Source organism: Vicugna pacos, chromosome 3 (genome assembly GCF_048564905.1).
Source record: "Vicugna pacos chromosome 3, VicPac4, whole genome shotgun sequence".
Taxonomy (NCBI): domain Eukaryota; kingdom Metazoa; phylum Chordata; class Mammalia; order Artiodactyla; family Camelidae; genus Vicugna; species Vicugna pacos.
In genome coordinates, this window is record NC_132989.1 from 178,336 (window position 1) to 205,193 (window position 26,858).

General features: G+C 44.6%; 1 protein-coding gene across 1 annotated transcript in view; it reads right to left on the reverse strand.

Annotated features, from left to right (window-relative positions):
- Positions 1-16,182, reverse strand: part of LOC140690625 (anoctamin-6-like) — a 58,447-nt gene extending 42,265 nt beyond the window's left edge. Inside the window, exons 1-3 of the mRNA XM_072952506.1 lie at positions 16,032-16,182; positions 4,206-4,353; positions 1,531-1,645 (exon numbers count right to left, since the gene is read on the reverse strand). Of these exons, the coding sequence (XP_072808607.1) occupies positions 1,559-1,645; positions 4,206-4,346 (228 nt within the window). The 5' untranslated portion in view covers positions 4,347-4,353; positions 16,032-16,182 and the 3' untranslated portion in view covers positions 1,531-1,558. The remainder of the gene's footprint in view (positions 1-1,530; positions 1,646-4,205; positions 4,354-16,031) is intronic.
- Positions 16,183-26,858: the final 10,676 nt, after the last annotated feature.

Here is a 26,858-nt window from a genome sequence, read left to right on the forward strand (position 1 = left end):
CTATGTAGGATTGTCTTCAAAATGATCCCGTAGTGAGGGAGGGGAGCAGGTGGAGATGAAAGATGCAACAGCAGTGATTCTGAGTATATAATTCTGGAGCTGGTTGACTGATACCGGCAGGCTGGCTGTGGTCTTCTCTCTACTTCTGTACATGTTTGAAATTTTCCATAAAATGTGAAACAAACAAAAAGACCTCTGTGTTTTAAAACCCTCACTTTGAAGGTTAAGATGTTTGCCCAAGTAGGTGGGCACCTGCATGAGGCACTGTGATGAGAAAGAACACGCATCTGGCTCCAGGCCGACCTGGGGCTACCTTGACCCTCCTCTTCTCCTCACCATCCACAGCCAGCCCATAACTGCATCCTGTCAGCTCCACTCCACAAACGCATTCCTCCCTGGCTCCCACCATCTCTCATCTGGCCCACTCCAAGAGCCTCCGACCCGGCCTCACTGCTTCCTGGGTCCCTGCCATTCATTCTCCACATTATCTTTGCAAAATGTGAGTGACAGAAAATTACCATAGTGCTTAAACTGTCATGACTGCTTCTCACTGCACTTAGAGTCTACACTCCTTTCCATGCTCCTGATGCCCTTCTAAATCTCGCGTCTCATCCCTCTCACCAGCGCTGGCTCCAGTATCACTTAAAACCTGCTGAGCACATTTGTGCCTCGGGGCCAATGGACAAGCTGCCTCAATTCCTGGGGTGACTTTTCACAGATCCTCAAAGTTCAGCCTCCTTATCTCCATTTCAGCTCACATGTAACCTACTCAGAGATAGCTTTATTGATTCATTTCCCCCCAAGTCTCCCATCACAACACTGTGTTATTTCCTTCTTTTCAATCTGACATTGTTTCTTATTCACCCGATGATTTTTGTTTGCTCGGTTGTCCTTGGCCTCCCTCCCCCCAGCAGCCTTGCCCAAACAGCATAAACTCCCGGGGAGCAGCCGGCGGCGCTGGTGCTCTGAGAAGACACATGCTGAATGCGACATTATAGTCACGTGGTGTAGTGAACCGGTGTCGAACAGCAGATACAGCAAAGCAGTGAGAATTTCTCTCTTATTTTATAATTTAAGTGAAATCTAACATTTACTCCTGTTTAATGAAGAATTTGGTAGGACATTTCCCAAGATAGGAGTGACTTTGCTATTCATGGTGGAACTTTGGATGGCTTGTGTTCATGAGATGACTCAGGATGGGGACTGGCCAGCCAGAGACACCAACCATGTGATTAGAGGCGTGGGGCTTTGAGCTTTGTGACAAATGAGTGACCACCAGGAGAGGAAGGGGCTCAGCAGTTAGGGCTAAGGAAAGGTTTGACTTACAGTTAGGGTTTGGGTTCGCCATGTCGGTAGTGACCCAATAAACCATGTCTTTGTAATAAAGCCTCCAGTAAAAACTTGGGGCAACAAAGCTCAGAGCTCCTGTGAGCTTCCTGGTTGGTAACACTCTTGGAGGACTGTCACCATCAGATGCCGTGAGGGCAACCCTGAGCCCTTCCCACTGGAGTGCTCTCCACAACAGCTCACCTGATGAGATCTAATGGCTGATTCTTGTCTATGCTTCGAGGAGGAGCCCATTCCCTGTACAGAACGCCCTGTTCGCGGGGGCAGCTGAGGTCCTCTGACGGAGGCTGAAGTTGCACTGGGAAGCAGAAGCAAACAGGTGAGCGTCACTGTCACCACGTGATCCCATGTTCTGTTGATAATATGTGGTGCTATCACTTTGTGGTCATTTGTAAATAAGGGGCCTTTACTTGCCAGAATGTATGGAGGTACCATATAATTTTTCATAATTCTCACCCAGAATTAATACTAACACATTGAGGTTCATTTTCAAATATGGGTGGAAAGGAACGCTTGGATGTTACAGTCCTGGGGCCACCGTGGGTACCTGGGGAGAGCTTTGCAGATGCTTAATGTCCTACAATCGGGCCAGTCTTCCACAGCAAAAAAACTAGGCCACCCAAGGGCCCAAACTGATGCAGTGGAGGGACACCTGACGGTCCAGCCCCCTCCTTGGACAACCAGAGGAACCTGGACTCTGGCAGGTTAGGGACAGTGTCAATTCTAAAACCCAGGTTTTTTTGTCCCCACAATTCAGTAGTTATTCAGTGACAGCACATGGAATATAAACAACCAAGAAACTTCACATGATGTTATACATTTAGCTTACTTAAGAACCATCATTTAAATCCAGTAATTCTCCTTCCCACCTGACCTACTTTCCATTCTCCTGTACTAGAACCAGATTATTACCCACCCAGCCTTAACATGAGTCCTGACTCTACTTAACTCCCTCCCAAACACCACATGAGATGATTCCTCAGCCTGGATGTGGGACCAGCAATTACAATAGACTTTAGTGGAAAAGTACTGGTTGTGTGCAGATGCCAACTAAACACTGTAGAATCCTGATGTCCCACATTAGTAATCATGACAGCTGTTTGCAAGCTTCCCCAAAGTTCATTTCAGTCTCTCACTGTTAATTTTGCTGGGACATAAATATAAAACATGTGGACTGCTGAGCTGGACTGCTATGCTGGGTCTCTGATCCAGGAAGCTCAGTGTCTGCTCCCTGCACCTAGCTCCCTCTTCTGTTCATGCATGTGCATCAAGCAGCTGTTTAGTGTTCATTTTAATATCTTAAACAGTGCATTTCATTATTGTCTCCATCCACAAATACGTGTACCACACAGTAGTAATGATCAATCTCAGTCTTTGCTTTCTTTGGTCTTAGAGAGTCAGATAAATGGATAGCAAATATAACAAAGTCATAGAGTGCTATAATATAGTATTTCCTTTATTTCAATGACAGGATTTATTTAAAGAGCTTAGATATAACATCCTTGCATTTATGGCATCTTTAAGCGTCTGAAGCTGTTATATTTTAAACACCTCATTTCAAGCGAGATGTTGTCAGTTAGAGAAGCTCTCCCAAATTTGAGAGGTTGCTGTCATCTCAGACGAAGTCCTTAAAAAATGTCAACACTCTGCAGTATTGCCATCATGACAAGAACCCAGACAGATGAAATTTGGAAAGCCCTGTGGCTTCCTAGTGCACAGACAGAAAATGGTATTTCAGAGGGAGAATGCCTGAATTACAGAAAATGATAAATGAAATGGTCTAACATGTATTTCCCTTACAAAGAACTAATACTCCTTTGGTTGATAATAACATCTGTCAGTAATTATGAAAAGAGCTGACAGATGCATAGTACTTACTATTAGCCAGGGCAGTTCTAACACTGACACAGATTCATTAATCCCCACAGCAACTCTACGAGGTGGGCACTATTGTTATCCCCATTTTATTGAGGAGGAACTTGATAAACACAGAGGCTAAATGACTTTTACAAGACCGACAGTGAGAAACCAGCACAGGTGTTCCAGCCTGAGTCTACGCTCTTGGCCTCTTCTCTTTTTTTTTTTTTTTTTTTTGGTGGTGGGGAGATAATAATGTAATTCTGGTGGGGGGTGGGGAGGTAATTAGGGTTATTTGTCTATTTTAGAGGACGAGATGGGGGCTGAACCCAGGACCTTATACTTGCTAAGCATGCGCCCCATCACTTGACCTGTACCCTCCCCTCTAGAGTCTATGCTCTTAGCTGCTAATCGTCACTGTCCCACATTGTAACTCTGGGGGAACTACAGTTCATTCATTCACTCGTTAAACTCAGCCTTCCCGGTGCCTGTGATTCCGCAGTGAACAAGACAACTTGGTTCCTGCCTTAAATGAGCTTGTCGCCTCCTGACATATTATCTTCATTTTACCCAGGAAGAAACAAGGTCAAGAAGATTAGCCTTTTCCTGTTAACACCAGAGGACACATGAGGTGCTTTATTTCATTTCTGCCATTTGATTACACCATGGGGAGGGAAAGCTGCCTTGAAGATCCCGAAGCTCACAAGCCTGTTAATCCCGAAATATTTTAACACTGTACCTTACTTGATACTTGATCTGAGAAAGGATGAAGTAAACCTAAAAAGATTCTAAGAGAGTGTGTGGTTTATACAGGGTAACTAACCAGTCACTGTTTACTATCCTAACAGGAATCTGTAGGCATATTTCTTTTCTTTCTCTTTTATCCTTTTTATGGGTATCTTTTAAAAACCAAACCAAACCACCCAAACCAAATCACTGATAATTCAACAGCAGGTTCTAAATCACCCCCAAGACAGCAGCTAAACTCGGTTTAGACTTACAATGCAGCTTCTGGTGGCTGGATTGAAGAATGTATCTCTATCCTGAATATAAAAGTCATTCACGCAGCTCTTCTCAAATAGGGCAATGAAAAACTCTTGCTCCGGCTTGATGATACTTTCATCCACTTGGAGGACTTTCATAAAACAGCTGAAATTATCAAAGGGTGAGGACCGGGTTTTCAGATAATTGGGCTTCAGGGGCAATTTTATGTGCAGTATCTCAGTGTATGTACAGAGCACCTCCAACAGGGTGTGTGCTTTTCAAATACAAACTTGTCATCCAAAACCTATATTGGGAGAATGAAAACACAAACCAGGAAACTATTTTCACATTTTAGTATTCAGATTTTTCTTATGTTGCTGGTAGTTAAAGCACTTGGGCAAACACACACACATATGACACTGGTAAAAGTGAAGTTATAATAAAAATAGATTTACAAACCATCATACATTTTTGCCTTAAAGATAATTTCTTTGTAGAAATTACTGAAAAGTTATTTAAAATCCTTACAGTTCATTCATAAAATAATCAATCTTTTAGATGAAGAAATGCAAACTTGTTAGTTTTTACTCCAAATTAGTAACTAAAAATAGAAACACCAAAATATTCTTTGCAGTGGTATTGTAATGGCAATTTTTTAAATTGGTGAAACCTAGGACTATTTACATATCTGTTCAATATAGTGTTATACTGCCATTAAAAGGGATTTAAAAGAATTATATTTATTTATATGGAATATATAATAAAAGGAAAATGCAAAAAAAGTGAAATAGTAATTTTCCTTTTTGGAAGGGAAAAATATCTCCATTTGAACAAAAAAATGTTTAGAAGGATTTTAAGATTCTTTATGTATAATTAAGGTACAGATGTTCTTAATTCCACTGTTCTTTCATTCTCAATATTCGGGGGTAAATTTTTATAATAAAAAATCTTTAAAAATGTTCTTGCATAAATACATTAATCGATATATTTATGAGTGAATTCTCTGGCTATTAAAAAGGATCTCCTAGCTTTGGATCTGAAACATACGTTCCATAATGCAGATTCTGACTGACTCGCCTCCCAGCCCACAGAGAAGGCACGGCTAGTGTGACATGTTTCAAATATCATTCCAGGTAACATGCAGGCTCCCAGCCAGTGGCTGCAAAGGGACTGACACTGATCTGGTTGCTTCCAGCTGCAGACCATCACAGATGAGATCAGATTCAAAGGCTCATGTTTTCTCTGTCAAAAGAAATCAGAAAATGTTAGGCTTTTACTTTCACCAAGGGAACAAGAAGTTGTTTGATTTTTTTTATGCAAAAAAAATAGCAACAAACCAATTTGAACCTGATGAAAAGACATTTGCTCAAAACAGCACAGTAGCAATGAAGTTGCTCTGGCTGGCAGGGACTTGTTGGATTCCCGTGAGTGCTGGACTCCTCACATGGAATTCCCTTGGCACTCCAGAAGGCCTGTGGTTGTCCCCATGGGTTTGTGGCCATATGTGGCACACAAAAGTCTCTGGCTTTGCCACAATTTCAAGGCCTTTTTTGGCTTATGAAATGTTTTGCACTCAAATGGAGTTTTCTTGAGTCCACTCACTGATGTCATTTACCAGAGTTGTAGTCCAGATCTGACATTCTAGACTCTTAAATTCTTGCAGACATTCAAATGGTTCAGGTTTGGATGTGTATTCACCTCTGGAGGCCTGGACCAAATTCGATAAAGCCACCCGGACAAGTTCAGCAAAAGGCAAAGAAATTTTTCTCTCTGCAACACTGAAATATCTGTGAAGCTATAAAAACTTCTGCATCTATAAAAATAGACAACCAACTCATCAATAACATATCTGTCCATAATGCATGGCCAGTTAAAAAATATACTGTATTAACTGCTATTAAAGTCTATCTGGCTTTTGTCAAATTGTGTCCTAAACTGTAAATATATAAATGCAGAAAATTTTTGACCTTTTAAGAGAAAAAGGAACCCTCCTACTCGGTTGGTGGGAATGTACATTGGTGCAGCCACTATGGAGGACAGTATAGAGGTTCCTTAAAAAACTAAAAATAGTTTTCCGTGTGATACAGCTATCCCATTCATGGGTATATGTCTGGAAAAAAATATAATTCAGAAAGACACATGCACCCCAATGTTCACAGCAGCACTATTTACAATAGCCAAGACACTGAAACAACCCAAATGTTCACTGACAGATGACTGGATAAAGAAGGTGTGGTATAAATACATATATACATATATATATATACATATATACATATATATACACACACAAATATACACACGCACACACACACACACACACACAATGGAATGCTGCTCAGCCATAAAAGATAAATTAATGCCATTTGCAATAACATGGATGGACCTACAGTGTATTATGCTAAGTAAAATAAGTCAGAGAAAGAAAAACAAATATTCTATGTATTAACTTATATGTATATCTTAAAAATAAAACAAATTAATGACTATAAGAAACAGAAATAGACTCACAGGTACACAGATCAGACTGGTGGTTACCAATGGATGGGGAGAAGGAGGAGAGGGGAGGCAGGAAGGGGATAGGGGATTGAGAGGTAAAAAGTACTACATATAAAATGGATAGGTTATAGGGCTGTATCATACAGCACAGGGAAATATAGCCATTATTTTATGGTGACTTTAAATGGAATACAATCTATAAAACTTTTGAGCCTCTGTGTTGTACACCTGAAACTACTATGATGTAAATCAACTACTCAATTACAAAAGTTTTAATCAACGTTTTCTTTTCTTATTATTTGCAATAATTTAGAAGCCAGTACTGCCAATAGAAACATAGAGCAAGTCACAATTTTCCAGTAATCCCATTTAGAAAATAAAAAGAACAAGTGAAATTAATTCCAGTAATAATTATTTTATCCGAAAATATCCAATATACTATAATTTCAAAAGTGTGATCAACACTTTTAAAACTTATAAATAAATATTTTACATTATTTTTGTTGTACAAAGTCTTGAAAATCTATTACGTATTTTCCACTTATAAAACATCTCAAATCACAATAGCCACATGTGGCTGGTGGCTACCATACTTGACAGAGCAGATTACACCATTCACACTTCTGATAAATTACCTGCTCTTACTTATTTAAAAATCTTGCAGAAAAGGTTTTAGATATTCCCTATATCAAACAAATCAACCTTGATGGGTGGGGAGTATCTTCATTATAAAGTGAAAAATAAAGGTAAGAGAGCCATGGTTACATGTATGTTAATGTAACAATACCTTCTTAATTCATTCAGGACTTTACAATCTTTCTAAATATGCCAAGGATTCACTGTCACTGCGCAATGTTTTTCACTATTTTAATCTTTGGAATTGAGAGGCTTCTGATGACCCTGCTTTGTGCATCTCTACATAAAAGAAAATAACAAAACAGAGAAAAATACCTATTGAAGATAATTTAGGGGGGAGGGTATAGCTCAAGTGAAAGATGATATTCTAAACATGCACAGGGGCCTGGGTACAATACCCAGTACTTCTTCTAAAAATAAAATAAATAAAAACCTAATTACCACCCCCTGTAAAAAATTAATTACTTTAATAAAAAGTTTAAAAAACATAATTTAGTGCAGGCTTATCAGGCTACAAGAGCTACAATGAATGCCCCTCCATTAATTTAGAAAAAGTCTCACAGTATTTCCCAACATAAATGCTAAAATATAATTCAGAACACTTTCTGATGGTCAGTATGATTTTAACAAAAAAGTAGATAATTACCTCCCTGGTGTCAAAGCTCTGTCACAGATGTGCACAGAAGATTTAGTAAAAACGATTTTGCAACTACCTTTGAAAAAATGCTGAGAAATGATCTTTTCTGTTGGAAATTAGCCTGCTTTTACATTCTGCACTAGGCAGATGTGTTTACAAACCAGGCAGGAACTGGATCATATTTTGGACATACTTTACAAACTGATTTGAATTTTGCTCTCTAAATGCAAGGCTATTTTTTAGGTAATAACATAAGCTGGCCACTGTACTAAATTTTGTTTCCCAGTTTTTTAATCCTCACAAAACTGTAAGCTGCTATTATTACCTCCATATAACAGATAAAGAGCTTGAGGCAGAAAATAATTTGGGTAATTTGGTAAATGGTGGAGCTGGGTAAGACTGCAGCCAGTCTGACACTCAAGTCCATTCTTTTCACCAATGTCGGATACTGCTACCTACATTCAGCAATGATCGTTGATTTCATATTTAAGTGTAATTTCTAAAAGTGCAAAGCTATATTAGTACTGCAGTGTAAATTATTCTTTTGAGATGTGATTGCCAAAAAACTAAAACAAATAAAATCAGGATGCCACTGAGGGGAGGGCAAACTGCATATGGACAGACACAAGGGGACTTTTTGAGGATACAGTTGCACAACTCTAGAAATTGCTAAAATGGCTGACTTGTACAATTATAATTTGTGAATTTTATGGACTGTAAATTACACCTTCATATAGCTATTAAATTAAGAAACTGGGATACCAAATTAAGACTAAAACACACATATATATATCACACAAAGAACAAGAGGCATATATCATTATTTACTGCACCATTTTCCTTCATGCAGCTTCCTTTCCTCACCCGTTCCTGAAAGGATGATTCATTTTTAAAATAGTCTTTTAATTAATTCAGCAAATAATTTTTGACTTCCTACTATGTACCCAGGACTAGTCTAGGCACTTGGAACAGATCAATAAACAAAACAAAAGTCCTGTCCTCACGGAGCTTGGTTGGAGTCTAGCTGGGGTGGGGGGAGGAGATGACAATTCACACAACAGAGAAGCAGAGGAGGTGGCATGTTAGGAAAGAGGAACCATGGAAAAAAGATAAAAGGGCAAGGTAAAGAGAGTTGAGGGTATGGGATGAGGGTGATGTTGTATTAAATACCAGAGCAGGCCACACTGAGGACTGAGGTTAACACTAGGACTAGGAAGTGAGAAGTCCCAGGTGGACGGAATAACCATCACTAAGGCCAGCGCGCACCTCGCATGTTCCAGAATGGGGGCACGGCTGGAGCTGTGGAGAAGGGTCAGTGCAGATCCTGTACGGCCTTGGAGGACGTTGTAAGGACTGTGGCTTTTACCCGGAGTGAAATGGGGAGGCACTGCAGAAGGACGACACAATCTAACTTAGGTTTTCAAGGCTCACTTGACTGCCAGGTGAGAATAGTCGAAACGGGTCAGAGATGAAAGGAGGGAAGCCACTGAGAAGGGCTTTGCAGGAAGAGAGGATAGTGGCTCAGGGCAGGGAAGCAGCAGTGGAGGCAGGAGCCATGGTGAGAAGTGGCTGGGCTCTGGATATGTTTTAAAGGCAGTGTTAAACCAGATCTATTGACAGAATTCATGTGGTATGTCAGTGAAAGTCAGAATAACTCCAAGTTTTTTGACCCAAGCAGCTGGAAGGATTAAGTTTTCACTAACTGAATGGGGGAGGCTGAGAAAGAACCAGTTTGGTGGGTAGGAGGACCAAGATATCAGTTTTTACACATGTAGGTTTTAAGATACCAGATTTCCAAGTGAAGATGTCAAATCAGCAGAAGATTGTAAGAGTCCAGAGTTGGAGAGAAAAAGTTTAGCGGGAGACAGATATGTGGGAATCATGGGTCACACAGGCGGTAGAGGAAGACATGAAACCCAGGTACTCAAACATTAAGATAACCTGGCATTAACCATAGAAGTTGTCCTTGAGAGCCTGCCTACTAGGTGTGGACATCAGTCCTATTTCCTGACCACTCGAGTTTTAAAAAGTAACTTACAAATGAATTCGTGCAAGACACTGCCTCCAGGGGGTGGGATCAGAGCTGGAGTGGAAGAATGGGATGGTGCACGCTACTCCCTACGGCAGAATGTGTGTGTGTGTGTGTGTGTGTACACATGTGTGTGTGAGCAAGGGGATGAGTTATACCTGGTTTAAGAAAAACAGCTAGTAAGTCTAGAAGCTGAAACACGAAAGAACATCCAGATCTGGTAGAGGGAACAGGGGAAACACTGTGTATTGTAAGACATATCCGCATAATGCCACTTCCCACCATCCTTTCATCAGGAACTCAGTTGGAAAGGGGGGAATTATGTAGAAACGTGAGATGTACACAAACTTTCTGACTATGTAACACTGAATATCTCCATATGTAGCAATTTAATGATATTTATATCTGCTTCAAGTTTAATAACAAGTTCACAACAGAGGGAAAATAAAATATTGAGGACTGGCAGAAGTATCATAGAAGGCCTTTCAATGCTCAGGATGGAAGAAAAAGCAGCTTCACCCCACAAAGAATGTCATTAAGGGTCAAGAATGTTTATATTTGCTTAAGAAATTGAGAGTTACAACTTCCTGCTTTAAAGAATTAACTTTAAGACAGATACCATACTATAAGCAACATCTATACTGGTGCTTTCTTAAAGCTATTTTTGGTTCCTGCTTGTTCTGATGTACTCCAGAAACTCTGCAAAGAAAACCTTCTATTCAAAGGATTAAAGGAATAAAACAAGAAATAACACTGCATTCTTTTCAGTGTTCTCTCTACCGAAAGTCACTTGCAAATGCAGCACCCTGCCACAGGTCTACATTTTTAACAATAAAGTCCTTTGAGCAATTTTTCATTCGCTATGTGACTTTGGGTCAGTCTCTCACTAAGAAGCAGAATGGAGTACCAGAAAATGACACATCAGGTCTAAAACTACAGATGTGGGAGATGAACGTCCACCAGGAAACAGCTAAGTGGGAGGGTAAGGTTTACCTTTGAAGTTACCGTAAGTGCAGTTACACCTGCTCCCTGCTTCCCCTGTGAAGTGAAGAGCTAGTCTTTTCCAGAAAAGCTCTCATTCTGAGAACTGTCTTCTTTAAAATATTCGGAGATTCTCTTTTAAGGTTCTTGCACTTTTAAGTCTTTCCCCAACTCTACATCCCATAACAAGTGTTAAAATTATCCAATAGCCTATTGTTACAGAACATGCTCTACAAAAGCTGAGGTTTCCCAGGGTTTGGATCCCAGAACTCTGCTACCGGATAATCCTAAAGCCTTCTTTCCATAACTGACTCTTCTGCCAATTCCCAGCTGCGGGCAAATTCGGCTTCTCAGACCAGGTAACTTTCTAACTCTGCCTATGAACACTCTGCTGCCAGTAAAGGAACTCCCAGCCAGGAAGCACACAAAGCCCCTAGTGAGGGTTGCCTCCTTCAAACAATCAAGATGCCATCACCAAGCAAATATTTAAACCTACTGCAAAACTTCTGAAGACATCTTACAAACAATATAGTTTCTATAGATGCCTACTATTTGCTCTGGAACAGTGATTTCCAATGGAGGGAACATAGGACTCCATGACCCAAGCAATTTTTTAAAATTGCACAAAACCGTCCCTCTTCACGTGAGGATTCAGGCATGCCCGTCTTAGAGGCCTAGGTGTAACAGAATGACAGCACCTCTAGGAGTAGGCTGCAAATCAGAGACGTCGACTTTTAGTGAAAGGGGGTGATGTAATACGCCCCATCACCCTCTTACCTCCCACCACAGGACAATCATCTCAGATCGAGAACAAACACTTTGGAAAACAGAGGTTGTTTATGTTTTTATGGCTTTCTGGTGGAAATAATGCCCTGAGTCATGTGAAGTTGTGGCTGCAAAATTGAACAGGGGACCATTTTCACATTCAGGGCACAAATAGCCCCCGGGTGGTCACCGTATCTGCTCTCCCCTTTGCCTGTTCACCCCAAGAGCTGCAGGACTCTCCTGCTTGCAATGACACCCACCACTTCTCACAAATTCCTGCCAAGATCATGTCAGCAGCTGGTGGTGTCAAAGTCACCATTTGTACTGCTCTGAAGTCCCTCCATTACTTGATATCCCTTCTGTTTTCTCTGTTGTCTTCCTAGCTACACTTGCATTCAGAAGCAGGTTACCGCACTAACGTTGCCTCTGTAATCAGTCCAGGATATAGGAAGTAGAGATTCAAGTGTAACCAGTCCCAGAATACTTGTCATGCCACTCTAGTGTCCCAACAAAACACTCTGGCATCCCTCATCTCACCCAAAGAACCACCGCATTACTTAGGGGTTGTAAAATTAGAGGGATTTCTCTACTGGGAAACACTGTTGCTTGTGGTAGAGTTGTGATATCAGTTTTTGTAACTAGTTACAGGCAAAAATATATGTTCCACAAATTTTCTTCAAGCGTTTGGAATTTAAACTTTTATTAGATACAGAGCCGGCAGACTAACTGTAATCTATGAACATATGGTCATATTACCAAATAATGTTTATGTCTGCCTTACAGACATGTAAGAACTTGAATTACACCTGCAGCCTGTAGGCCTTTAGAATTGGATATGAAGTATCCTGTGAGATAAAATCATTCTATCCAGTCACGGAACACCTTACAGACAACATCACATTAATGCCACTGAATATATTAGTATAGTCCATGTATGGTTAAGTTACATCTCCAATTTCTCAGAGCTTGAAAGGAGAAGTTTAGAAAAGCAGGAAAAACCCAATTACCAAAACAGCTCAAAAGTTGAAGCAGACTCCTGCACCTCCCAGAGCAGAGGGCGGAGGGGGCACTGCCCACCACCCTGTCCTATTCCAGGACGTGGCATGTGGGGAAGCAGGCAGGAGTGGGTGGCTGGTACTCGGAGGTGGAGAGGTGATGAAAACAAGAGTGAAACTGCTCTGGTCCGAGAACAACAGAGCTGTAAAAGCTCGGCTTCAGTTCAACCCGCTCCCTCTCCCACATTCCCTCCCACCTACGTGACAAACAGAGCAGAGTCAGGCCCTTTCTGCCCATGACGGTGACTACTAGCAGGAAAGGGACCAGAATAAAAGCATGTCCTATAAAAGATCAGTCTGACTTTAAAGACTATGTTATAAACAATGAACAGCACTGTCAGAGTGGGACACATGTGAGGCGATCATATAGGGAGGAGGCGGCTGAGGATCCATTTCCAGCACTTCCATGTCTTTTATCACTCCTTTTTCTGACCTTTCCTTTGCCACTTTTTGTAGCACTGCCATCACTGGCAGGTAAAGGTGCAGCAATGTGACTTGGCCATTTGGCTGATGGGGCTACATTTCCCAGGACTGGAATTAAAAGGCACTGGAAGAGGATCACCTGGAAGGTATGAACCGTGGTCCTGGCGTGTGCCAAACACTAACCAGGTGACCCTGGGTTAGGCTCTTAATCTCTCTGGGCTTCCGGCTGTTTACTTATAACAGAAGGTTTTGTCATTGCACAAATATATCCAATATGAAATGTAACGTGAAAGTCAAACATAATGACATCTCACCTGCTTGCCTCAGGGAACTGTACAAACATTGAACACAATGTGAATGTAAACACAGAGTTAAGAAAACTGTTGAGGTAAAGCGCTAAAGTGAACATGGAGATAAAGTTTTATGGATTTTCTTGGCTTTCTTTTTTAATTGCAACACTGAATTAATACTTATTAGATTTACGCCACACCACCACCCCTGGAAATAAATAAAGTAGGTAAGCACTGCCTGGTTGCCTGCTATTGCCCCATGCTAAGCAGGGTGTGGGGTATAAAGAAACCTGAAAAAGGGAGTCTTCTTCAGTTACGAGCTAAGTGAGGAGACACATTGGAAACCACCCGGGAATGGTACCAAGTCAGTACTATAAGCCAAGATAACAGGCTACCGATCATAATTATTGCAGGAATACAAAGAGGAGTTAGAAGTATTTGGAGTAAATAGGGAAGACTCTATGAAGGGGATGGGGCTTCAACTAGTTCTCAGGGCAATTCTAAGCTGTATTAACTGAGTACTGGATAGGAAAGGGCTGGTGACTCCTGGTTTTTAATAAGGCACAGGTTACCCTAGGATGCTAAGTCACATAATGATTGGAACACATAAGGTAAGGCCAAAGTGCTGGAGGGTCGAGACTACCTGGCTGAGATCTGGTTGTGGTAAGTCTTTGACTTGACTCTAGATGTTGGAGCGTCAAAACTGTAGGTTGACTGAAAGGGGGGGAGAGAATATCCAAGAATTCAACAGAAGGTAAAATTCATATATCAGGTATGAAAGCTCTTCATCAGAGTATCAGCAATCAGAATAGACACTTGAAACCAAAAACATACAGTTCCAGAAGCTGACAAAATGTGGAGGGTGGTGAGAAAAAGATGAATCAAAGACCATTCCAAGCCTTTGGATATTGAAGACCGGAAGAATGATTATCCCACTGAATAAGTGCAGATGCTGCAAGAAAAAGATTATGAAATCAGCTTTAGACATGTTGAATCTGACATATGAGCTAAGAGTAGGTGTTCTCAAAGAAGCTCAAAATTCAAAAGTGAAGCACAGATGTAGAGTACAGGCTTAAGATTCAGATGGACAAGACATGATAAATCTCCTAGAAGAAAACATAGGCAAAACATAATCTGACATAAATCTTAGCAACGTTCTCCTAGGGCAATCTACCCAGGCAATGGAAATAAGAGAAAAAAATAAACAAATTGGACGTAATTAAACTCATAATTTTCCTCACAGCAAAGGCAACCATAAGTAAAACAAAACATCAACCTACGAATGGGAGAAAATATTTGCAAATGATACGAGTAACAAAGGCTTAATTTTCAGAATATATAAACAGCTCATACAACTTAATAACAAAAAAACAAACAACTCAATCCAAAAATAGGCAGAAGACTTAAACAAGCATTTCTCCAATGAAGACACAAATGGCCAATAGACACTTGAAAAAATGCTCAGCATCACTAATAAACCAAGAAATGCAAACCAAAACTACAATGAGGTATCAGCTCACACCAGTCAGAATGACCCATCACTCAGAATTTCATCCATGATAAATGCTAGAGAGGCTGAAGAGGGTAGGGTACCCTCTTACACTGCTGGTGGGAATCCAGTTTGGTGTAGTCATTATGGAAAGCATGGAAATCCCTCAAAAAACTAAAAGTAGACTTACCCTATGACCCCGCAATCCCACTTCTGGGTATATAACTGGAAGGAACTCCAATGTGAAAAGATACCTGCACCCCAGAATTCATAGCACCACTGTATACAATAGCCGAGATATGGAGGCAAACTAAATGTAGCAACAGATGACTGGATAAAGAAGTTGTGGTATATTTATACACTAGAACACTACTCGACCATGAAAAGGACAAAATATAACCATTTGCAGCAATATGAATGGAGCTAGAGGTCGTCAAAGTGAAAGCAGCCAGACACAGAAAAATACCAAATGATACCACTCATATGTGCAATCTAAAAAAAGAGAGAAAAAGACACTGTGAACTCATCTACAAAACAGAAACAGACTTGCAGACTTAGTAAACAATCTTAAGTTTACCAGGGAAAGGGGATGTGAAGGGATAAATCTGGGAGATTTACAAATTTTAGCCACTATATATAAAAATAGATTTTAAATAAAGTTTCTTCTGTATAGCACAGAAACCTATGTTCATTATCCAGCAATAACGTGTAATGAAAAAGCTGATACAGCCACCAACTGAGGAAGCAAGAGAAGAAAGCAGAGTTAGTTATGCTGGGCTAGAGCCCACTTTTAAAGCCCTTGTCAGCCACTGAGGCTGCACCGAGTACACTAAGCCCTCCTTCCAGGGACAGGCTGAAGTGACATGCGTCCTGCAAGCCTGGGGCAGCAGAGGCCGTCCCAGGTCTGGGCCTGGGGGAGATGGGAGCAAGTCCACCTGCTCACCCTGGGGCAGCACCCCTCCCCGCAGCCCCCGCCTCCTGACTGCACTGCGCCTGCCTCTCAAGAACCCACTCACTTGAAAACAAGTGATCCACGAACCTGGGGCAGCGGCAGGGAGATGCGCAGCGACCTGGCAAGCTGGTCGATTTGCCGCCATTTCCCCCACAGCCTGTCCAGGCCTCGGCCTCTGCTGCTCCTGGCACGGTCCTCAGGTCAGCCTGCTCCCGGGAGGAGGGCGCGGTGTGGTCGAAGGCAGTGGCTGGCTATGGGGTCTGCACATGGGTGCCTGTGGATTTGCTTCAAACTCCCCAGAGCATGGCCTGAGCTTGGCCTCTGCTGCCCCAGGTTTGTGGAACTCATTTTAGAGGTCAGCCTGCTCCTGGAAGGCGGGTGCTGTGCTGTCTGGGAACAGCGGCGGCTGCAATGGCGTGATTGGTGCTGCCTTGTGAGAGTGCAGGGGTAGCAACCATTTCCCGCTGCTGCTGCAGCCATCCCAGCACACTGATCCCACTGCGCCCACCTCCCAGGAGCAGCCTGACCTGTATAACATGAGTCACAAGAACCTGGGGATTTAGACGCCGCCCCCAAGGTCAGGCCGCGGGGAAGATGGGAGCAAATCCAGGGGCTCTCATGGAGCAGCCCCTATTCCATCCGAGGCCCCGCGACCGCACCGCACCCGCCTCCCAGGAGCAGGCCATGGTCTGAGGGCCAGTCGGAGATGCTCTGGAGCCGTCCGGCGCCCTCCCACCTCCCGGAGCTCTACCTGCTCTCCTAAACACGGGTATAAGCGGCGGCAAAAACGGGGGGTTCAGGAACTAGTATTAGCGGGGTTACCACGAACCACAGCGGCGACTGGGACCCGCCTCAGGGTCCTAAAGGGAAGCGCGGCCAGGACCTCACCTCCGCACCCCTCCCTGTGCGCCTCCCAAGCCGCACAGCCCAGGCGTCATCCGCCGGCTTCCCGAGCAGCGCGCCCCCACCAGCGCCCCCTTAACTGCCCGGCAGCGGCAGCCGAGCCGCGGGCAAGCGGCGGCCCAGACCCCAGGCCGTGTTCCTCTTCCAGGAACAACCGGCTGCCGCCAGCTTCCACGCGTTCTGGGCGGGTTCCGGCATCCGTGCCTTTGTCCGTCTGCGAGTGCGCGCCCCTCCTCCTCCCGCCCGCAGTGCAAACTGCTCGGGTGGGTCTCCTGCTTTACCGGCCCTGGCCACTGGGGCCAGGAGGAGCCAAGTGGGGCCCCTCCTGCTCGTCCCGCCGGGTCTCCATCCCCAGAGCCTTCACCCCGCCACCGACTGTGTCCTGGCACTGAACTTGAACCACGACTGCCTTGGGCCAGGCCACACCCCGGCAGCCCCACTTCCCCTGCTCACCTTCCCCTCCCTGTTGCTGCCCTCCCACCACTGGCCCGGCCCACTCTCCCACCAGACCTTTAAGACAGGGCTCCTTCTCCTCACACCGAGGTCCCTGCCCTGACACTCCATCCTGCTAGGTCCTAACCTATGGCCCCTACACCCACAAGCTTACCCCTCATGCCTCAGCACGGGACCCCCAACATCCTGAAATTGTCCCCCTCACCTCTCAGCCAGGTCAGTTCCACACTTAGCGGGCCCCACACCCCTTAACCTGTACCCCCTCACCATGGGATCCACTTCACTCTGAGTGCACCCCTACCCTGAGCTGACTCCCTCACCCCTCACCCTGTGGTTGGGGTGGGGGAATCCGTGCTCCAGTAATGATGACTGCTGCCGCCAGTGGGGGATGCAGCCTAGTGTGCACCTTCATAATTAATGTCTGAGGCTACAGGGCGAGGCAGGCTGGGCTGAAGGCGGTTCCAGTTCCCGCCTTGGCACACTCATCTCCGCACCCTGTGCCTCAACTGACCCGATGGGACAGGTTGATCCCAGGCTGCCAGCCACTGGCCTTGGGTCTTGGGTGGTTGATGGTCCTGATGGTGATCTGGACCCCTAGGGCGGAGACACTGGGAACGCGGACCTTTGGGTGGGGGAGTTCAGAGGGTGCACTTGAGCCCAGGGGTAGACAGCAGATGGTGGGCTGTGTGCATGGGGCTGTGTGCGTGGCCTGGGCTCAGCCCAGGTCGGTGCAGGGATCTTGTTCATTCACACCAGTACAGAGGGAAGAGGGATGGGAGCTTTTAAAGCGTCGAAGTGAAGAATCTGAGGCTTTAGAGCAAAGTAGGAAGGTGCACTGGCCAGGCCACCATGGATCTCGCTGCGCCGCTGATCCCTTGCATCAAGGGAGACTGGCAGTTGACTGGCCAATGAGACATCCCCTGCTGTGGTAGAGTTTCCAGGCAATTGAAGGGAATTTGAAAGGTAATTTTAATCCAATACTTGTCACTTTCTCTGCGGGAGATCAGGTCCAAAGTCATGGGGAATCTGGCAGGGATCCTGCCTGAACTCCAGCCTGGGACAGTGGAGGACCCACCCAGGAATCATCCTCTTAGCTCTCACCAAAGTCACTGTAATAGAGAAGAAAAAATCTGACTCCATATTGGATTTGTTCATTTTCCTTTAACCCTCTGCCGTGTTTTCTAGGCTTAGTCTTGCTATCTCTGCAACATTTGTAATACAATGTTACCTTTAGCCTGAAATAAACAGGAGAGCCTATTCTCAAAACTCTGACCTTTAAGGATAGTAACACTTTTGCACTCCTATAAAGATAACAAGTTGCATAATAGAAAAAGTTTGTTTTGTTGCAGGTTTTACAGGAACACCATGATCTGACCCACGTGGACAGCTGCAAAGGATTCCAAAAACAAAGAAATCCTATACCAAGAAGTTTGCAACAACCAACCACAGGCTCTCCCCTATTTACTAGAAAAGGAGCCTGAAGTCTGACTAGGGGAAGATGGTTTTCCAAGATATTAGTCTGCCATTATCTTCGTCTGCAGCTGTCTAAGTAGACCAGGTCATAGTGCCTCTGTAAAACCTCTAACAAAACAAAAGTTATTTTCTATTCTGCAACTTGTTGTCTTTATGTAAGTGCAAAAGTGTTAATATCCTTAAAGATCAGAGCCTTGAAAATAGGCTCTCGTATATTTCAGGCTAAAGGCAACATTGTTTTACAAAAGGTGCAGATCTAGTAAGACTAAGCCTAGAAAAGAGGGCACAGGGTTAAAGCCAAAATGACAGATCTTCTATGGAGTCAGATTTTTTTCTTTTCTATTATAGTATATTCTATTTTTGTTTTAAGATAATAAGAATAAAGTTTAGCCTTTTCCCATTTTAAATTGTGCAATTTTAAGGAGCATTAAGTGCATTCACAATGCTTTGAGACCAACACCACTGGTTTAGACAATTGCCTTCCTCAAACTAAAAGCTTATATACAAAGCGCACCCCACATCCTACCTCCTCCAGCCCATGAGAAGCCCTAATCCCCTTTCTCTCTCTATGTCTTTACCTATCCTGGAGGTTCCCTATCAATGAAATCATATAAAAGTTGGCTTTTCTTTCTCTCTACCCACATATCTTAAGTGGCGATGGGTGAATTTTTTGTTTGTTTGTTTTCACGTGAATTAGCATTTTTGTATTTTGAGAGGAAAATCCAGATGGATTAAAGATGAGACGTACCAAATGAAGCCCTTTAAGTAACTCTGTGCATAATCTCATGGTAGGCACTGCTGTTCTAAGTGTGAAAGCAGAGCCAGAAGGGAGATGCTTAGCTCTTCCTGTGGCAAAATAAAACCAAACTAAAGCAGAAAACAAAGGCCAAGAAAGACAGCTGGAAAGACAAACCACAGCCTGGAAAAAGCTTTCCTCATGACCCAAGGTCAGAGAAAAGCTTCACATCCCTGTGGTCCAAAAACGTCTTGACGCCCAGTGTTCTGAAAAGAAACAAAACACACACAGGCAGTTCCAACGAGAGGCAGTGCAGGTGGCCAGTGTGCGCTAGAGATGCTCGACCTGTAAGGTGAGGACATAGGCAGACGGACAGACTGCAGAGACATCATTGGCCACCATCACACTGGCAGGTCTTTAGCCCGGTGACAACCAGCCCTGGTGACAACGTGAGCATGGAGAGGCCCCAGGAGTTCCCCTGGAGGGAAGAGCAAATGAACTCTCCTCCCAGCAGAACAAGGTGCAGGATACATCAAAATACCACAGGTGCATCCCTTCCCTAGCATTGCTGATCCTTAGAGAAGATCCCACCAAAGTGCTTGCACAATTTTCAAAGATAATTTTTCTTCAGTAACATGAATTCAAAATAATCAATATGTCATCAAGGGATTTTCAGAAGTGACCTGCCCTGGGCCCGAACAATACACACACATAAATATACACATATGTACAAAAATATATATATATACACATACATACAGGAAAAGAGACAGACAGACTGAAACACAGAGAAGCAGGGGAGACAGAGATACAGAGAGAGAGACAAGACAGAGAGAGAGGTACTGAGAGACAGGGACAGAGAGAAGGAACACTGGAGCTGGGAAGGAGTGGAACTCACGCACGTTTTCACAAGTCAGTCTGCATGTCAGAACCCGGTCTCAAAGTCCATCCACCCTCCAGGGGAGGGTGTGGGGATCACACAAGGGCGTGGGAACAGAAGGCAAAAAATAGGAAGCCATTGTGCCGCAGCCCACCACAGAGGCCGAGATGGGACACTGGGCCTGTATGTCAACATGACAGAATGACCTAGGAGGTTGTATGCCAGAGCGGACGATGTCAGAGTTTTATTTAATTTCAGTCGCACGACTGGGAGCTGGGAAGCAAACAGCAAGGAAAGTGATTTTCTCCAGACCTCAGGGCAGACCCAGGCATGTGTGGCATGTGCTGTGCGCTCCGCCAGCCTCTGTGGGGTCCTTCCATGCTGAGTCTGTGCACGAGCTCCCTGTGATGCCAGCCCGTGGGGGTGACAGATGCAGTAGGTGTTTCTAGATCTAGAGACAGGATGGCTTCTTTAGGAAGCAGGGGCCAGAATGATACCCACTGTGCCGATGGGGGATTGGGGAGACCCTGAGAGGCACGTGGCTTGTCCAGGGTGATAACACTGCTGACTAGGGGGAGCCAGGTCTGAACCCAGCTGTGTCTTCAGAGCTACGGTGCTGGCTACATCCAGGCATCCCCAGGGCTATGGGGGGGTTGAGTTGATGTCACTGTGTGTGGACATGGCATGGAGTGAGAAATGAGAGATTGGCAGCCCAGAAAGGCCCTTGAGGAGCTTTGTGTCAGGTGGAAGCTTGGAGAAGTGGACCCCAGGAAGTGACCTCACTTCCCTGGCAATAGAGCCCAACAGAACTTGGAACCGAAGTCACCAGGCACCCACTCTGTAGAGAAGCCCCTACTCAGCTCACCTGGTTGGAGACAGAGGCATGTTCTGCTGCATCCCAATGTCCCGAGGCCGCAGCCCCCGGAAAGCCCGCAGCGAGGGGCTGTACCAACGCTGCCGGCGCTGGGTCAGGTCTCACCCAAGGCGATTCTGGCTTTTTGGCCACAGAGACCCAAAGGTAACTCAGGGAGGCCCAGGGCAGGCCCGCCCCGCCTGGGCCACTGCTCAGATCCCACCCAGGTAGCCACACGGCCCCGTCCTGGCTGATGGAGGTGGAGCAGTCATGTTGGGGATGGGTTTCTGCCTCAAGAAAGAGCAGGTCAGAGGCCTGGGGGGCCGGTCACATAGACAGCCCAGGTCAAAGCTGGCTGGCTGGTATGTGGAGAGCCGGGGAAGGGTCCTGCTGCCCGAGGTGGAGCCCATGCTCTCTGGGTATGTCTTTTCTCTCCCGGGTGTCTGAGCTGAACAAGGTCCCTGTCTGATCTAGCAGCAGAGGGTCGAGTGGACAGAATCAGGAGTGTTCCTGGCCGGGCAGGGCTCTGAGACTTCCATGCTGGGTCAGCTGCTGGTCACTATCATTGCAGAGCCAGATACCACATATTGAACAGAAGCTGATGAATAAGAACACCAACGCCCCCTCCCCAAGTGAAGGGCTGATGTGCCACTCTTTTGAGGGCCAGCGCAGGCTCCAGGTGTGTCTGGATATGGAGATGTCCCCACCACCATGGCCCACAGATCAGTGGGGAAGGCCTCCGACCCAGACTTCACCCAGGGCTCTCCCCAGGGTGCTGCCTGGTGCTGACGGGTAGCTCAGCACACCAGGCTCTGACCTGGAGCACCGTGCCCACCTCGCTGCAAGTCAGGTGGAGGACAAGGAGCCCCCGAAGCAGAGACCGAAGGTCAGAAAGGCAGGGCTGGTGTATGTGTGCAGGTGAGGGAGGTGCGAGGTCTGGGCCACTCAGGGAGGTGTCCTTAGAGGCTACTGTTGGGACCAGAGAAAAGAATGGCCTCAGACCACCTGTCTGGAAAAATTCAGTCACAGAACACATCCTGTGGGCACTTTCTGGGTGGGAGATGTCTGGAAAGCTCTGGGAAGGTTTCTGTCCTTGTAGAGGCACATGGAAAGGGAGGCAGGTGCGTAAATTTTTCCTCTCTCAAAGCATGAGCTCTTCCACAAGACATAAAACTCTCTCCACATCCAATAGTTACAGAGGAGGCAGGGGAAGATGTCAGAGACAAAAAATAGGACGAACTGGATCCAGCCGGAGACCCCGAGCTCCCTCCTGCCGCTCCTGCAGCTCCTCCTGAACCTGCATCTGCACCTGGACTGCTGGGCAACGGAGAACAAGTTCAGGCATCACCACCACCTGGGGCAGAGCCCCCTCTGCACCCACCCACACCTTCTTCTCCAAAATGTTCTCCAAAATCCCATCATCAGTCCCCTTCCCTCTCAAACTTCACGTCACTTCCGCTGGAGATGTTTTTGTTTCATTTTCTTTAGTTTCCTTTGCTTGTTTCACACCATTTATGACATGCTTTATTTTTCTTTTCAGAGTTTCATGTAATAAAATATAGAGTTTTCCCCTATTAAATTGTGCAATTCAGGAGCATTAGGGGCATTCAGAATGTTGTGCGACCATCACTACCATCTGGTTTCACACTATTTATTTCCTCAAAGTGAAGCCTTGGATCCAGAGCGCGCACTCCCCTCCCTCCTCACACAGCCCTGACAACCCCAAGTCCTCTTTCTCTTTGCGTGTCTTTACCTCTACTGGGTGTTCCCTGCCAATGAAATTTTTAAAAAGTATTTTTTCCTCCCTGCCCACTTGTTTTAAGCTGGGGCTGAGGATTTTTGTTTGTTTTCACTTGAAACAGCATTTTTATTATTTTCAGGGGATATCCAGGGGGATTAAAGATGTGATGCACAAAATGAAGCCCTTTTAGTAACTCTGTGCATAATCTCAGGGTAGACACTGCTGTTCCCCCTGTGACACCACAGCCAGAAGACACAAGGGAGATGCTTAGCTCTTCCTGTGGCAAAAACAAAACCAAACGAATCAAAAAAATTAGTAAAAGCCCAGAAAAATTGCTTGAAAGACAAACCACAGCCTGGAAAATGCATTCCTCATAACCCAAGGTTGGAGAAAGGTTTCCCATCCCTGTAGTCCAAAATCCTTTTGAAACTCAGTGTTCTAAACAGAAACAGAACAGGCATGGGCAGTTCCAATGAGAGGCAATGCAGGTGGCCAGTGTGTGTTACAGATGATTGACCTCTCAGGTGAGAACCCAGGCAGACGGCAACACTGCAGAGACAGCACCGGTCACCATCACACTGGCGGCTCTTTAGTCAGGTGACAACCAGCCCTGATGACAATGTAAGCAGGCAGAGGCTCCAGCAGATCCCCTGGAGGGAAGAGTGAAGGGACGCTCCTCTTCAGGAGAACAGGGTGCAGGACGCATCAAAGGGCCACAGATGCATCTCTTCCCCAGAAGTTCTGATCCTTACAGTTCATCCCATTAAAATCCTTACACACCTATTCAAAGATGCCTTTTCAAGTGTTTTCATCACAGCACTGGTTGAAACAGTTGGAATTAAAGCAACACTAATGTTGATAGAGAGGGGATGGGGTCCATTCGTTCTGGTTCATGTGGATCAATGAACACTGTGCAGTTGGAAAAGTGGGTGCCTGGTCTCAACCCAATGTCAAGGGAGGCCTCAGGGTGGAAGTATGCAGACCCACTCTCTGCATCCAGGATCCCATCTGCACGACCACATGTGTGTGAAATCAGCATAGATGGAAATTGATCTGATTGTGAGTGTGTGAGAGACAGAGATGGAGAGAGACATACTGAGAGACACCGAGACTGAGACATAAGCACCAAATCATTCAGGACAGTCACCTTTGTGGGTGGGAATTGTAAATCTCTTCTCTTTTAGCAATATTTCAATTTTTTGTAATGTGTCTGTATTACTCTACTAATTCTAAAAGAATTAAAATCCTATGTAAATGTGACCCATTCATTATTCATCTATGGAGTAATTAAAGTACATTAATCCTATTCTTAAAAGAATTTATAGCCTTCTCAGGACTCAGTTCCATGTCAGCTCCGAGGCAGCAGAGGTTCTCCAGGAGGTCATGTCTCCTGAATCAGCATCCAATACAAGTGTGGAAGAAGTACCAGACTTGGACACTGAAGACTACAATAGATGAGAGAGTCTGTTGAGAGAAATTAAGACCTAAATTCACAGAGAATAATCTCATATTCATGGAGCAGAAAGCTTCATTCTACTAAGATGACAATAGTCCACAAATAGATCTAAGGATTCAAAGAATGCCTACCCAAATCCCAGGCGGTGTTTTGCAGGAATTGACAATCAATCTAAAATTCACGTGGAAAGTCCAGGGGGTCAGAATACATGAGTGAATCTTGAAAAAGCAGAACAAAGTTCGAGTAATGGTAAGTCAGATGGAACCCACGGTTAATACAAAAGCTCTTTAAGCTGAAGATACCTAAGATTCAAAAGATGTAGAAGAAAACCTGTCATGGAAGCCAATTCTCTCCTTTCCCTTTGCCCTATTAAGTTAGGTTGATAAAAAAGCCTTGAAATTTCACCATTTAACATGGTAGTTACTTTTCTGGTTAGCTCCTGCATGTGTATAAATAAACCGTTTCTCTCGTTCATCTTATCTTTAATTCTGTGGGCTCTTTGTCAGGGCCTCTGGATTATGGGGACCTGCTCTTTTCTCATCTTATTTAGTGACATCTTTTGTCCGTGGTGAAGTGCTTAAAAAAAAGAAAAGTCTCATTGGTTTTGGGTCAGATTTGGAACATGTATATCTTTGGAGACCCCCTGGAGGAACAAGGGGGTTCAATACTGCTGGGAGAATTTACTTCTCAAAATGCCTTAACAAGACGCTATTTGCAAGGTTGTTTTTTTTTTTTAAAGATTCTTACACTAAAACAAATACCCTATCTAAACCTCTTGGATGATCAAATAGAAAGAAAAAAGGAGAATCATGTCTGGCCTAAGAACACTTGCTTAACAAAACGGAAGGACACAATCAGTTTCAGAGAAAAAATTAAAAACAAATTATACCATCAACCCTCCCACTCTTTTGTACACTGTCCTCATGTAATCTACCAGATGGCGCCCTAGAGTAGGCCCTTTGCCCGGAACTCGCGCTCAATTTCAGAGCTCGGCCAAGTGGGTGGTTGGTCCCCAGGGAGTGAGAGGGGCTATTTGTGAAATATTCTCTGCTGAGACCCACCAGACTGAAGGGAACTGTGTGCTCTGAGGGAAAGAGCACACCGAGCCTCTGTGGAGGCATCTCTGAGGTCATCCCAAAGGCACACAGCTCTAACTCTGGACACGGGAATTTTTGATTGGCATCTTAGTTGGAAATCTCCTCCTGGATAGAAAGAAGCAGATTCAAGATGTTGCAATTGGATGGGCAGGTCGGCCTCTCGAATTAGTCAATGAGGAGGACATGCAATTCTCTGCAGTAGTAGGAACACCCATCTCTGCTCTGCTGACTTCATCTACAGAGAAACAGAGACGCGACTCTAGGGGGAATTCATCATCCACCAACCCTTCTTACCGACGTCAACGTCCCCACTTTATTCTCCTGTCAGGTCTGTGCACAAAAACTGTGGCTCAGCCCCATATATCACATACCCATCACCCAGTACCACTCTGTGTCTGTGTCCAACTCGAGCATTAAGGCCTGTGACCGTTACTGTCAAATCGTGTCCCCCTTTCAGCCCGTCTCCCGCCATCATCCCAGCCCAACCTCGGTGTCTCTCTCCAGGTCAGCAGCACTCTTCCCACTGGCTTCCCATCAGCTTACCTTGCCCTGCTTCCATTGCTTATTTCCCGTATGTTACCTACAACGGTCTTATTAAAGTATGAATCAGATCAAGTTGTTCCACTTTGCAAAATACTCTCGTGATTTTCCATTGTATGCAGAAGGATATCCAGACTCCCTACCAAGGCCCTGTGTGATCCGGTCCCTCATCCGTCTGTGCAGCTTCAGGTCTCACCGTTCTGCTCCAGCCCATCTTCACTGCCCAGACGGTCCCCACCAGGACAGCTGTGTTTGTAACTCCAAGTCTCGTACTTACACTTCTCCCGGCCTGGGAGGCTTTACTTGTCTGTTACCTACGTGGCTTATTCTTTTGCTTTATTCAGCAGTTTGTTCAAATTATTTAACCTCAGAGAGGACTTATCTGACCAGATTATTTAAAATAGCATGCACATATTTCCTATTCAAACATTTTCTCTCCTAATATGCTTTATGTTTCTTTGTGGCATTATTAGTACCTGGCAGTACATCATATAATTATTTGCTTTCTGGTTTACTGTCTGTCTTTCTTACTAGACCTACATTCATGGAACCACAAATAACTGCTTTAACCAGTAAATTTCAAACCAACTTTAAATGAATTCTTTTATAAGTTGAGAATTTCAGAAGCTTCCACGGGTTGCTTAGGGCAAAAAGAGAAAGGATTCAGGTTGAACTAATTTATTAAGGACCTGGGAGTTGGTTATTTATTTTATACATAGTAGTGTGTATCTGTTAATCCCAAACTCCTAATCTAGCAAAAGACCTAGCTGACTACTATTTTT